General features: G+C 35.2%; 1 protein-coding gene across 4 annotated transcripts in view; it reads left to right on the forward strand.

The window, feature by feature from the left end:
• fancm (FA complementation group M) overlaps positions 1–15,425 on the forward strand; it is a 43,958-nt gene that overhangs the window by 17,384 nt on the left and 11,149 nt on the right. For all 4 annotated transcript variants that reach the window (XM_044142081.1, XM_044142079.1, XM_044142077.1 and 1 more), the window contains 9 exons: positions 3,591–3,722; positions 4,738–4,870; positions 4,980–5,072; positions 5,914–6,009; positions 6,136–6,302; positions 6,763–6,969; positions 7,700–7,940; positions 8,026–8,174; positions 8,913–9,077. In XM_044142081.1, the coding sequence (XP_043998016.1) occupies positions 3,591–3,722; positions 4,738–4,870; positions 4,980–5,072; positions 5,914–6,009; positions 6,136–6,302; positions 6,763–6,969; positions 7,700–7,940; positions 8,026–8,174; positions 8,913–9,077 (1,383 nt within the window). The remainder of the gene's footprint in view (positions 1–3,590; positions 3,723–4,737; positions 4,871–4,979; positions 5,073–5,913; positions 6,010–6,135; positions 6,303–6,762; positions 6,970–7,699; positions 7,941–8,025; positions 8,175–8,912; positions 9,078–15,425) is intronic.

The following is a 15,425-nucleotide window of genomic DNA, read 5'->3' on the forward strand; positions in this document are numbered from 1 at the left end:
ATGTTTACTTATTTTAAGATAAAATATGTTTGAAAAACAGAGGATTATTATGAACCGCACTGAAAATGAGCACTAGGGGATAGTCTAGACAGGATTTTCTCTGATCTGTGTCGCCGCTGCAACAGCTAACCACCATGTTGTACCCTTCAACATGCACGTAGTGAGGACATTATATAATCCACTATGTTCTGGGGCGGGGAGTGTCTGCGTGAGTCCACACTGAGACTGATATGCACACTAACAATCCTCCACGAGGAGGTGGGACCTCGCAGGCTCACTGCATGGCCCTGTATACTCCAATCAGAGCAGGCTGGGCCCTCACTGCTCTACAGCAACAGTATCTACATGAAAAGTTTGGATAACAACAATATAATTAAAGCAGTTCATAAATTATCATCTCTGCCCATATTTACAATGATATTATCATCCAACTCATAAATATGTTAAATTTTTTAACACACATATATTTTAAGTCATTTTTTTAAGAAATGCAAGCTTTGATTTCTATTTTTATTGTAACTGTGGTTATATAAACTCACTCTTTTTTGTGGTTTTGTTTTTACTTTTATTCTTACTTCTGGTCTCTTCCTTTATTCCCCAGTAAAAAAAAAAAAAGAGAGTGTATATAAAAAATAAAGAATAAAAACACAGGTTGTTATACCTGTTCACTTTTCTCCTCAGTCCGTTGCTTTACTGAAACAATATTTACATAAAATGTTTGTAAATAAAGCATTGCATTAATATAGTGAATATATACTCTTACTTTTTGTCTTTTCCTTTATTCCCCTGTTTAAAAAAAAGTATAAAGAAAACAAAGAATAAACAAGGTTAGCTGGAGTTTTCTTATTCTTATCACACAAAATATTATTCTTTTTCACTTTTCTCAACAGTCTTTACAGATTAATACACACATAAAAGTTGAATAAGATTAACTCATTTTAGAAATTCATTCAGCTTCACTTCTATCTATATTGTATCTGTGGTTAATATCAGCTGTGTCTTTCTTTGTGATTTATTTTTGCTTTTATGCTCTGATAAGTTGATACTACTTAGTTCACATGTGTCAAACTTAAGGCGAGGGGGCCAAATCTGGTTCGCCATAGCTTTTTATGTGGCCCTCAACACTCTAGATAACAATATAAATAAAAAAATATATACATAAATTAATTCAAAGCCGTTTTTATTAGCTATATACCACCAAATTACATCTATGTGAAAAGATGTTCAAATTATTTAACTTTAAGAAGTTAAATAAATGCAGAGATAACTATTTATCAATGTTTTAGCAGCTTGTTGACAAGAACAGCTTTCTTTCAGCCTGCTGACTAGCAGTGCTCAGCAACATTAATTAGATGAATGTTGGAATTTCCAACAAACCTAATTGGCCGACACTTTAAGTCCATCCTGGTGTGGAGATGCATGTCAGCTTAGGTCAGGCTGCAGCAAGTTCACACTGAGCATGCTCAGACTGGACGTCTTCTGTTTGATTTTAATAGCTGGTAACTGTGTGCTTGACTGCTTTTTGCTCCTAAACACTTAATCTTATAAATAAATGAATAGTTAATGTCTCCACTCATAAAAAACCCTCTTGTTTGTATTAATGTGCCACATTGATAAAATCAAACTCTCTTACTTTGACTTTAGCATAAATTATTTACAGCAGTTGAAGAAACAAAAGACCAACACTTAAGAAATTAGCTAAAAATTGTATTTACAGTATAAAACAACTTGCAATTTTCCCTTCTGAACTTTCCCTGTTGTTCCAACCAGTACAGGCAAAAATGGTTACCTCAGTAATCTGTGTAATCTCATAATCTGGACTTGACCGTTTTGTGTACGCATTTCCACACTGAGCTCCACCTGCCTGCCAGCCGACTGTGGAAAGCAGTGGAGCCGTTTTCTGCTAGGAATATGGAAATAAGTCACTGTTTGGGCTTAAATTATTGGATAAATTACTGCATGTTGGTTAAATCTGTGTTTGTTTGAAATTCCCAACATTTCTGGGAAGAGAAATGTAAATGTAGCTGGAGGAATGAGTATGATTAATTTTATTAAATTATAAAATGTGCCGAGTCAATGTATCCGTGGCTTCACATTGTTATTCTATGACGATAATATGAACTGATTTCCAGAACAAAACATATTTTAGTTACTCCAAACTGCTCCCAACTGATTGAAGATCAATAAAATACAGACGTAATACATAATAGATAAAAAAAACTTTCAAACAGTATTTTCCTCTTGAAGCATTTTATCACAATTTCTTGAATCTTCGTGGCTCTGAAATGTTTCCCAAAAAATAATCGTGGTTTATTCATGATTCAACAAAAAGATAAATCCTTATTTCTGTCAGGTTGTTTCAAATAGGAAAGTTTTAATAAATGAAGTTATTATTGGAAAACTTCATTTTATATTTCCAAAGGTTATATTTGTACGTTAAAACAGAGAGGGATGTTTTATATTTAGTTTTTTTTATTATATAGGTCTTTAGTTTCTGCACAGAGATTTAATAACAAAAATAATATGACATATAATGCCAAGCTTAATCAGCCCCTCACATAGCAACCCCAGTGAAGCCTGTCCGTTACCTAGCAACCCCAACCCGTCACCTAGCAACCCAAGCAGAGCTCCAGCATGTTCAGTCAGCTGGTTTTACTACTGTACAATGGCTGCTGGAAAGGATAAGTGTTTTGTTGTTGATTTTGGCTGTTTAATGATATCCGACAAATATGTTTTATTGCAACTCAAAAACTGGAGTTGAAGATTAAAAAAAAAACACTTTTTTTATTCTTATTTTCTGCTCCTATGTTTCTTTTTTTTGTCGTCCTTTAGGTAATTCTTAAAGTACAGCTGATACTGAGTGTTGTTACGAAGCACAGATCCAACCAGATGCTCTGTTCTCTCTCTGTTTGCTTGATTAAATGAACTGGACTGGCTGTTGGTGTTTTCTTAAATGTCAGCAGGTTTCCAGGTTATCATTCAATCTGTAGCTCAGATTATTCAACCTTTTGTTCAGGAAAGTGGGACAGATGTAAGGATGCGTTTACATTTTGAGGGAAAGCGTTTCATGAGAGCAGGAATAATTGGGCTCTGCTTAATCAACAGTTTTAATTCGATGGTTTGATTAAAGATTGTGATGCTTTAATGGCCACAAAGGAAGTCAAATTGCCTTTCACGTGTTACAAAACCGGATTTATTATTTGTTGTACACATAAATTCAGTGAATAACCTACTTCTTTCATTCTTTTTTTTGTTCTATTCAATTTATAGAGCAGAAATTTCACCCAGACGGAATTGAAGTCGTAATGTCTCCGTCTGTCATTACCTGCAGTTGTGAGGATAAAAAGCCTTTGTGAAATTTCCCATTAGCTGGAAACGAGGACAGGATAAAAAGGAACAAAGAATTCAACATCTTTTACTTTTTATCAGGAATGAAACCCCTCAGGAGGTCTGCTTTGTGGCAGTAGTGGTGACGATTGTGTCAAACCTGTTCTCAGTGAGCATCCTGCTGCTGTTGGGCTGATTTATTTCCTCTCTTTACAGTAAGTATCACTAAATTATACTGTTTTTTTTCTCCCTGCACCTGTAAGGTTCTGGAAAAGTTCATGTCCCGTTTGGTCCAGAACCGAGTGATGGGCCACCAGGACCTGCGGACGCTCAGCAAGTACCAGCTCATTCTCGCCAGGGATCAGTTCCGCAAGAACCCGCCGCCGCACATCAAGGCATGCGCTCTTTTGGAAACCTCTGTGTTTTCAACTTCTGTTAACTTGTAATTAGCCATCTGCATCATCTGTATGATTCCCACGGCTCAAAAGAAACAAAGAAGAAAAGTGTTCCTGCATTTTCCACATTTTGTCACGTTACAGATCAGAAACTAATACGTGGTTTCCAAATAGTCTGACTGCACTGCAAAAACACAAATTCCTAACAAGTATTTTTGTTTGCTTTCCAGTGGAAATATCTCAGTACACTTTAAAAAATGGAACTTAAAAGCTTCTTTTATGCAAGATATATAGAATCTTGTTTTAAGCCAATAATTCCTTAATATAGAATAAAAAGTTCTAGTTCCATTGGCAGATTATTTCACTTGTTACAAAGGAAAATGTTTTGTTAAAAGTGAAATTGGACTAGTACTTTTTATCAACAGCTCAAACTGCAAAAACACAAATTTTTACCAAGTATTTTTGTTTAGTTTCTAGTGCAAATATCATGTGAGTTATAACAGCTTGTTTTAGGTCAATAATCCTTGATATTTATTTTAAAAAGTGCTAGTTTGAATGGGATTATTTCACTTATAACATGGGAACAAGTACTTTTTAAATCAATATTAAGGAAACAAACTTTTATATCTTTCTGAGAAATTACTTGTAAGTTAGTTTAGTCTCATTTCAACTAGACTGAAAATACTTGGTAATATTTTATGTTTTTGCAGTGCAGGTGGCAGAAATTGCTGATAGGACAACCATTAATTATGCAGTTTGCAAATCTGGACTTTTTTAAAAAGATTTCTCAGTTTATTCCACTTTTATTTAACTGATTAAACTCTATTTGAACATCAGGTGTCACTGTTTTTGGAAGCATGTATTTTTTTAAATATTTCCTTTGACATGAGGTTCTTCACTAGATTTGTCAAACTGTTGTATTTTTGCTAATGCATTTGATAATAATGTAGGATATTATTATCCTCCAGCTGGTCTGGGTTTTCCTCGCTGATTCATGGCGTGTTGCTCCTTTCAGGGTTCTCACCAGGGAGTGCTGGAGGGCGACTTTGCCCTTTGCATCAGCCTGTACCACGGCTACGAGCTGCTGGTCCAGATGGGCCTCCGGTCGCTTTTCTTCTACCTCCAGGGAATCATGGACGGATCCAGAGGTCTGTTCCCTTTTTTTATGTCATGCTAAGAACATTTTTCCACACGTTTCAGCTTGATTTTGTTGGTTTGTGTATAATGCGAGTCTGTGTTCTGCTTTGTTTTGCTCAGAAATGTCCAGAGCTAAGAATGAGTTACAGAGGACTCCGGCGTTCATGGATCTGTACCAGGAGATGGAGACGATGTTCCTGACGCCACCAGACGGTACATGGATCACTCATTACACTTAATTCAATCTCAGAGCTTAAGACTTTTTCATAACAAACTTTTCATTCAAACTGTTCAGTTTCTGTAAAACGATTTAAGCTCAGCGTGGATGAAGGGCATCCAAATAATTCCTTTAATTTTACAACGGATTGAAAACTGGATTAATGTCTGGATTTTGACTCAGGGTTATAATCCTTTAGGGATTTTTATTACAGTTTAGCTTTATTTCATTTTGACGTTTTGTTTGTTTAATTCAGTTAGTTATAATTAGTTTTTTGTCCATTCCCAGTGATCTCAGGTTTCATTATTTTCCTTCTCTTTAATCTTCCAACATCTCATCTAGGTCTCTCCAATCCACTTTTTTCACTTGCTAGTTTTTATTAATTATTAGTTAATTATAGCTTCGTTTTAGTTTAGTTTTTATTACTTATATTTAGGGATGGATGATATGAACTTAAAGTGACTACAAGACTTTTTTTAACTTATTTTTTTAGCCTCCCAAACGCAAATACCGTCACATAAAGAATTGCTTTGGCTAAAATGATAAAGAACCAACTTGTGTTTTTTAAAATATGTTTAACAAATGCTGTTTTCTTTAATAGAATCACATTGAATAGACACCACAGAATGATACTGAATGCAACAGTAACAGCTTTTAGATCTATTTTTTTATGTCATTAGGTTGGAAACATTTTGCATTTACAGAAATTATTGCAGAGTTGTGATACACAAATAAACTTGCCTAATACATTTGCTGTTCTTTCCTCCACTCTGGAAGAAAAATAAACACCATGCTTCTATTTTTGACCCGTTTTTTGTCTCTTACAACTTCTTCCAGGTCCATTCATTTACAGCCATCCCAAACTGGAGAAACTGGAGGAGGTGGTGTTGCAGCACTTTAACGTGTGGGCTCAGAGCTCAGCAGAGACAAATGGTAACCTCCTTTATTTAGCTCTACAAAGCTGTGACTCATAAACTGAATGACTCTTCTAGCTTAGACATGTTTATTCCACTAACAGGCACATACATTTTCTGTCCTGTTTTCTTATTTCTGGTCCAGGCGGAATAAGCACACGTGTGATGATCTTCTCCTCTTTTCGTGAAAGCGTCCAGGAGATCGCTAGCATGCTAAACCGACACGCGCCACTGATAAGGGTCATGACCTTTATGGGCCAAGCCTCTGCTGGGAAGGGCGTCAAAGGCTTCACCCAAAAGGAGCAACTGGAGGTCAAAACTGGTTTTCTTGTTTTTATCTGTGCAGCTTTAGGAGACAAAGAGTCGACAGTAAATTATGTTGATGCTGTTGAGCAATTAGTTTATCAGCCTTTGTGCAGAAGATTTAATCAGGGGTGGATTTTCTCTTATTAGTCAAAATTATACTTTGAAGCTCAAATAAATGCATGGATGCCATAAAAATTGAATTAAATGCTGGCACAACATTTCCTGTTACAGTTTTCACTTCATGTAGTTGTTTATTTTTAAGCGGAAACATTAAACTGCTCCTTCGCATGTTACTCATCAGGGTTGTTGCTAGTGAGTTAGTTGAACTTACTTACCTGGTTGTGGGAAATTGAGTTTAGTGAATATTCTATCATCCTTTGGTATTGATCATGTCTGTGTTGCGATATATTGTCATTAATTTATCGTCAGAGACAGGACATTAAATCCCCGGTGAATTATGCGACAGGTGGTCCACAGGTTCCGGCAGGGGGGCTTTAACACTCTGGTTTCTACCTGTGTGGGGGAAGAAGGGCTGGATATCGGTGAGGTGGACCTCATCGTGTGCTTCGACGCTCAGAAGAATCCCATCCGCCTGGTGCAGCGAATGGGACGTACCGGCCGCCAACGACAGGGACGAATCGTGGTCATCCTGACGGAGGGACGGGAGGAGAGGGTGGGCCTCCGTCTCTGGTCGGCTTCTTTAGTTTGCACCTGGCCTGAGGGAAGTTAGCCTCCCCAACGTTCTTAAAATCTAACCAAACTGGTGTCGGATATTTGTGTTTTGTTTGTGCTGCTTTTGTTTTGAAGATATTAATGAAAATTTAAAAATCCAAAGGACAGCCATCCCCCACTTTACCTGAGTCAAACAAAATTGGTGTTAAACGTTTGTGCTACGTTTGTGCAGCAATGTTTTTTGTTTCTTTTTGAAGCTATTAATATCATTTTCAGAGGTCATGAAAAGTCATAAGGTGGGGGAGCTGATTGACCTTTGAACTTTCATTAATATCTTCAAAACAAAAGCAGCACAAACAAAAACAATTGTGGCATAAACTTTGCACAAACGCTTGACACCAAATTTATTTGGTTCTAACAAGGTGGGTTGGCCGGTTGACCTCTGACCTCTGGAAGCATTTATTAATATCTTTAAATTGATAGCGGCACAAACAAAAATTTTTGCTGCACAAACACCATATTTACCTGATTTGAAGGAGGTGGTTGGCTGGTTGACTTCTGATGACGCCTGGAAACATTTATTAATATCTTCAAAACAAAAGCAGCACAAAGGAAATTTCTGTACAAACGTTTGGCATGAATTTAGCTAAATTAGAAAATCGTTGGGAGGCCGACTTCATTCAGGTTTGCTTGTGAAGTGATGGCAGGTTGACAGTCGTTGTTTTCCTCAGACCTACAATCAGAGTCAAAGCAACATGCGCAGCGTGTACAAGTCCATCACCGGCAGCAGAAACGGGTTCCGCATGTATCCCAGCAGCCCCCGCATGCTGCCTGAGGGCGTGAACCCCCAGCTGCATAAAATACACATCACCTCAGGCCACTTTGACCACAGAGAGAGCAGCAGGAGGTCCGTCAGAGGTCGGAGGTCAAACACCGCGGGACGGGCTTCACTCATCCACCCTCAGAACCTGAGTCAGTGACTCGACGGCAGGAAACTCCACCCTGAATGTCTCGGATGCTCTTTGAATGCGACTTCCTGAAATTTGTGTGTGTGCAGTTCGACAGGAGAGTCCCACATCGGACGGCTTTCTGAGCAGAGCAGAATATTCTGTGTGGTCGTCCAGCATGAGGCTGGAGGAACACGAGGCTCATCCAACTCTGAAGCTGTCCCACTTCATGTCCATTCCCAGTGACTCAACACCTCAGGTTTCATTCTTTCCACTTTTTTCATTTCTAATACCAATACGGATATCTGAGGTTTAGTACTGATCCGATACTAAACCTGCTGAATTGTCTTAAACTTCCAGAAAACTGTAAAACAGCTGAAACACTGACTTCCTTTAAATCTCAACTAAAAACCCACCTGTTTAGAGTTGTATTTGAAACGTAATCAATTACAAATTTATTGACGGAATCTGACTTAATGTTGTGTTTTTATTGTTGATTTTATGTTGCAGTGTTTGATTTGATGTAAAGCACTTTGAAATGCCTTGCTGCTGAAATGTGCTATACAAATAAAGTTTGATTGATTTATTGATTAAAGCGCAACAGAGATAAATGATAATTTATTCGATAACTACACCAGTGCAGCTCATTTAAATACACCAATGTCTTTACAAGTTTGGTCAAACATATAAAAACAACTTTAATTGGTTCAGTCAGAGTAATTGGGAGTATTAGCCAACGTAGAATAAATAATAAAGAAACTGAAACTCACAAAAGCATAAAATTAGACTGAATAGATCTGCCTTTATGGATCAGGCACATCGTCACCGATAACCCATAAAGAATTTTATCAGCACTGGATCTCATATTACTAAGAGGACTGGTGCATCTCTGAACTCTGTGCTAACTTTACAGATAGTATTTCTTTCCAAATGTGTCCAAGAAGTTTGACAATAGAGATAAAGTAGCTTGAAAATAATTCCTATTTTTGTGAAACAGGAGGAGACGTCCAGGGACAAACCACCGTCCAGAGAGCTGTCTTTGTGGGAATGGAGACACTGGCAGCACAAACTGCTTCCTTTCCACGCCGTCGATCACTCCCTCCGCTGCCGCCACTTCTCTGCAGTGATGCAGCTCATAGACGGCATGAGAGACGAGAGTGAGGTGAGTAAACACCAATTTGAAGATGAATAAAGAAACCTAAAATCATAACAAATCTGACCTAAATAAGTATTCAGTGGAAAACATAAAATAAAAAAAAAATGGCGAACAGGAACATTACCCATCATCCCTCATGAGGGATGATGAGGGGAACCCATTATAACTGCTTGCTGTTGTTATTTGTTTGCATTTTTAATGTATTTCTAGTATTGTAAAAAAAAAAAAAAAAAAAAGACGCTTATTTGGTTAAATGAAAAATTGGCAGAATACGGCGCTTTTTTTCTATCCGATTAATCATCAGAATAATCAGTTTACTAAAATAATCATTAGCTGCAGTTGTAATAATTTCTCAGATGGTGGCTTTGTTTACAGTCTAGTAGTAAAACAATTACGTCTCAGAAGATTTCACACAGGGGAGAGTCACGTTTTTTTTTTTTACTTTCTAACCAATGCAATCTGGACGACCCCTTGACATCGAAGACAATGGCCGTTTGTAGCGTTAGCATTTAGCTTGGGGGGATGTTAGCAGGACGAACTGCGTGAGTGAAACCAAACGACATTCTTCAATACATCAATGGCCTTGGAACGAGGTGGGTGTGAAAGATTAGACTCACATTTAAACCTGCAAAAACAGCTTCAAAATGAAATAAACTATGATAACTTGCTCTCTTTTCAAAATAAAAGCACTTCCTGTTTGAATCAATGTGACATTAACAGATGTTTACCTTTTTCTACTAATCATATTTGAACATAAATGTGTATTTATATTTCTTAAATGATGAGTAATTTTCTAAAGAGATGGCAGAAAGTGATAAATTCTATTAAAAACACAAAATTAATAAAATATTGCACGGTAAGGACAAATTTATAACATAAAATACTTTTCTGTTAACAAAATGGCATAGTCCAATCCAAAGAATGTTCAACTAGGTAAAATACATATTTTTAAATGGACATGTACATTTATTATCATTAAAAAATGCACTTTTACAATTTTAAAAACAATTTTCTCATTAAATGTTTATTTTTCTAAATATTTATAGCATTTTTAGCAACTTATTTATCAAATGCAGCAGGTTTTTCATGGAATGTATCAAAAATTATACATTTGGTGTTAAAGCTTTTTTTTTTTTTTTACACATTTTACAATTTTTTTGCAGTTTAATTCTTATGAATTGAATTTTGTTTCCATCTACAATCCTGTAATTCAGTGTACACAGATCAGGTGCCTGGTGATGGGAAAATGGTTTCATAAATGGTCCCAAGTATCTTGCGTAAATCCTGCTGGTTTCATAATGGAGAGACAGTAGTGAGCATTTAGCCAAAGGAAACCCAAATGTTATAAACTCACATGGATGAGAGGAGTCAGCTGCTCTGCTGATGAACATACAACTGTGGTTTGTTTGGAGTTGCTATATTTGGTGTTGTGACGTTAAAGCCAAATTCCTTGAATGATAAACAAGCTTCATTGTGGATTTGGTTAAAAAAAAATAAAAAATCTGTTTCCGGTTTGTAGCGTCATATCTCCATTCAGTTCCATCCAAAGAAAAAACCCCTGAGCCGTCGTTTTAGAGAGGGGAGGCACTAAAAATACAACAGCTGCTTTCTTCAAAATCTGTTTGAACCTTTCTGTGAACTTAAATCTAATTTCAGAATCACATTTTTTCCGTTTTTTTGGGGGGTTTTGTCCCATGGCAGAGGCGTATGATTAGTGACGACTTATCAGCAGAATTATGCAAAAGTAATTAAGCCAACCTTACTATAACTTGATGATAGAGCTGAAAGAATGAGATGGAAAAAATACTTTTGTAGCTGGATGGATTTTCAAATTGCTTATTTTGACAGCAACTGCAGAGCCTTGCAAAAGTTTCACACTGCTTGAACTTTATCACATTTGTAACTGAAACGCAAATTACAAACTATTTTATTTTAAGTTTATCTCGAGGAATGAATGCGGTTAACAGTAGTCACTGACCTTTCAGGTAAAAAATCGGACCCGGCTTTTTAAAGATCGGCGATCGGCCCCGATCCTGCAGTTGGTGCAACTTTTGTTCAAACTTTTTGGGCCAAACTCGGCAAAATGAAAACTGATTTCTGTTGGATTTTCTCTCCCTTTTGTGAAAAATGCAACAGAATTTTATTGTAAATGCTTTTATTTTATCTGATCAGCACAAAATAAAATATTTTAATGATACAGACTAGAGAAATACCAGAATATTATTCTGGGTTTTAAAAGGGGTCCCAAATATTTTCTACTGTTTTGTTGTATTTTTTACTTTTAAGTATTTCTACTACTTCTATTACTAGCAAAACTCACCAAAGTACAAACACTGGGAAACTTTTTTATTATAGAACCAGAGAAAAAATATCTGTAAAAAGAGTCCCAGTTATTTCCCTTCTTAAAAGAAGTTTTATAACTTTTTGGGTCGAATATTTTCTACATTTCTTTTAATGCGGGAATCTGACATTTCTGATATTTCTCCCAGGCACTGAACATCATCCATGATATAAACCTAGAAAGCATTTGGAGCAGAAATACGTAAACAGGCCAATTTGTTTTGATGACATTTGAAACCCAGTAAGATCAGTAAGAGTTACTTTTACCTGGAACGCTCCCATTATACAAACTGTCATCACATATCAGGTTTTGGAAAAGATAGTTCTTGTCTTTGTCTCACCATCTGCTCTTTGGCAGAACGTATCTCAGGTGAGACCGCTGAATTTGTCCAAATCCCTGTAAGTGGGTCAGAGATTATAGTTAGGTGGGCTCTTCTTACCTCTTCAGTTTATTGAATAATAAACGAGAAACAATCACACCTGGATGCATCCAAGAGGAATAATACAGATAAAAAGCTTCACGTAATCATATAACCTGCAAACTTTTTAAATACGGTTAATTTAAGGATTAATTGGACCATAAATGACAAAGTAAATCTTAAACCTACAGTAGAAATTGAGGCCTAAATTTATTTTTTATAAATTTGTGGACTTTGCTGAATCTAAATGCTTACTGTTATTTGATTGGTTTGGTGCAGAACTAAAGAAAATTACCTTTTTTATTTCAAGCAAACCACAGTAAAGAAAATTTACTGTGAGTAATTGTACTCAAATAAGAGAAGAACTACTTCAACATATTTTTACTCCAGTAAAAGTATTTGGTATTTGGTAAAAAGTACAGAGTAACTGATCTGCTTCTCACAAAAGAAAGAACAAATATTGGTTTGAACAAAAGTTGATTTGAAATTTAATTGACTTTATTTACATTGTATTTACAAAATATAACACTGGAACTGGAAGATGTTTTAAATATCCAAATTAAATAAACAAACCAAAAAATACAATGAATCATAAAGTCTTTGTAAATAAAATTGTCCTTCAAAAAAAGAGACCAAAATACTAAACTGAAGACTTTAGTCGTCCAGTTTTTGTTATAAAGAAAAAAAATAAATCAGACAAATGGAAATGATTGAACTTCAAATTGATTTGTTGATTTTTTTTTTTTACTTATTGCGACAGGCCAACAGCCCAATATTACCATCTTAGAGACTTTCTTGCTATATTTCAGACAAAAAAAATGTATATCAACCAAAATCTGCTTTTTAAGGATCGTCCAGAAAACTCCTTCAGCTGATTTCTCACTGTAGCAAAAAGTTAAATTTTCTTTTGGTTTGATTCTCGCTCACCAGTAACTCATTCCTCCTTTAGACCCGGTTTCTGCCAGGAAGTGATTTTTGTTTGTTTGTTTGTTTGTTTGTTTGTTTGTTTGTTTGTTTTTGAATCGCTCTGCCTCTTCACAGCAGACGGACGGCGGGTTTGCACGCAGACCCCCCTCTCATATGATTATGTAACGTTTCCATGAACCGTTACATAAACCCAGGAAGATGGAAGTAGGTCAGGCCAGGACGACCTACATGCACAGGGAGATCAGAAAACTGATTCCAAAAAGATTTATTTTTTAACAAAAAGTAAAATAGAAAAATACAGCAAATCGCTTCAAAAGTGACCCAAAATAATGAGATTTACGTTGCAAAAATGCAAAATCTTACAAGTGTTTTTGTCTGATTTCTAGTTCAAATATCTTTGTACTCTTGGAAACTAACTTAAAAGTTACTTTTCAGCAAAATAAAGATTATTTTAAGTAAAACATGCCTTCATTGAGTTCCACCTGCAGATTTTTAAATTTATAACAAGATATTTTCCCCATTTTTTTAAATGAAATAATCTGCCAGTGTATCTTTTACTTATTTTTTTTAAATGAATATTCAAGAATCATTAACTTAAAACAAGCTCCTACATCTTACTGAGAAGTTACTTCTAAGTTAGTTTTGTTTTATTTCAAGTAAACTAATATATTTGTGCTATAACTACATCAAAAATACTTTAAAACGGAGTTAAAATTAGAGCAGACTGTATCGTTTAAGAGCATTTTTCATGTTTTAACGGCAAAAACACAAAATCTCATCCTTTTTTAATCAATATTAAGAAGTTATTTACTTCAAATAACCTGCTAAAAGCTGGTTTTGTCATATTTTAAGTGTATTAAAGTTTGTACACTTGAAACTAAACAAAAATACTTGATAAGATTTTGTTTTTGCAGCGCTGTGGATGATTTTTTATTTGTTAACAATATCCCATTCTTTGTGTTTTTTTTTTTATTTTGCAATGTTTATTTAGGCCACAAGAATTTATTTTTTGAACCAAAAGGAAGAATACAACAACTTCCACTTTAATAAAATCTGACAGGAAAAAAATCAAAACAAAACAAAACTGTTGCTCCAGTTTATCTCCAAAAACATTTACAGCTCACATTTAATAACATGCATTCTAATTTAATTTAATCCCAGTAACAATACAATGCCGTAAAATCCAGTTTATAATCCCAACTGGAATGAAGTCGAGCCACAAACTTTCCCTCATACTGATCACAACAGTTGCAGTTAATGAATTAATTTAGCAGGGAGACGGTTTGTGAGGAGGAAAAATGCAGCTTGATTAAAACAGATGCTGCTTTCTTTGTGCTTTGAATTCATGTAATTATTGTAATGTGATGAGATTATCTGCAGAGAGGGGTTTCCACTTTGTGTTTTTCATAAAATGATGGCAACACCGAGTCTTTGCTGCTTCTATTTTCATCCTCCAGGTTTTTTTTGGTTTTTGGTATTTTTAGACATAATGTGGTCATCAATTAATTGGGCCAGAGTTCAGTTTAATCCACCGTGAATTTGATTTCATAACTGAAAAATATCGACTCTGGAGGTCTGAAGGCTCCACAACATAATCTTACAACTGCAGTTTATATTTTATTGCACCATGTATTAAAACTAAACCATTATCAAGTTATAAAATCTGTTGGATGTTAATAACACTCCCATGTTTTTGGCACTTCGATTTCTGTTTGAAGTATTCTGTACTAATTCGTTTTATAACATTCTTAAAAGACAAACCTGCAAAAACTTAAGTCTCTCGATGAGTTATGTTGATATAAACAAACCCTAAAACGCCTGCAGCTGCATTTTTATTTGTAAAGAAAAACATATTAAGTAAAGAAAACTGTCCTTTTCCTTCCAGTTTGCAGTTATGCACTGACTTGTGTTTGTTTGTCAAAGTAATCCACAGTTGTTGTTTTCAGTGGGAAATGTTTGGCCTTTGTGTGAATTGCAAAATACTTAAATGTTAATAAGAGATTGCGATAGCAGCAAGCAGCTCAATGTTTGCCTGCCAGATTATTTGAGTTGTAAACGGATTAGAGAAAGCAGAAAATAGTTTGTTTATTCAGAGAATGTTGTCAAGGCCAAAACTATCAGCAGTAATCAGAAAAGTTTGCATGTTCATCTGAGTTTAATAGTTAAATCCACTTTGAATACATTCTTCTAATTTAATCAGAGGTGGGCAAAAATTTGACTCAAGTAAGAGTAAAAAAGTATCTGGTAAAACATCTTCTCAAGTAGAAGAGCAACTGATCAAATTAACGGTTATTTAATATTTAAAAATTACATAATCAGACGGAACAAAATATAAAGTTAAGTGAAAAATTTTGGTATTTTAAAGACCAAAATGAGAATAATTCATATAAGTAGCAAAAAATAAGAAAATCATGCTAAAAAATATTTCCAAGTCAGTTTCTTTCATTAAAGAACTTAAGAAACTTTGTCAAAAACTTCAGGTGAATTTCTGGTTAAAACATGTTTGTTTGTTTTTCAGTGGGTAGAAAATCCAGAAATTTTACTCAAGTAAGAAAAGAAATACTTCATAATGAAATTACTCAAGTAAAGGTAAAAAGTACAGCAGAGTAAAAAAATACTCCTAAAATACTTTTAAAAAAAAGTTAGTCAAGTACAGATAATTTGAGTA

The sequence above is a fragment of the Gambusia affinis genome, linkage group LG16 (genome assembly GCF_019740435.1).
Source record: "Gambusia affinis linkage group LG16, SWU_Gaff_1.0, whole genome shotgun sequence".
Classification (NCBI taxonomy): Eukaryota; Metazoa; Chordata; class Actinopteri; order Cyprinodontiformes; family Poeciliidae; genus Gambusia; species Gambusia affinis.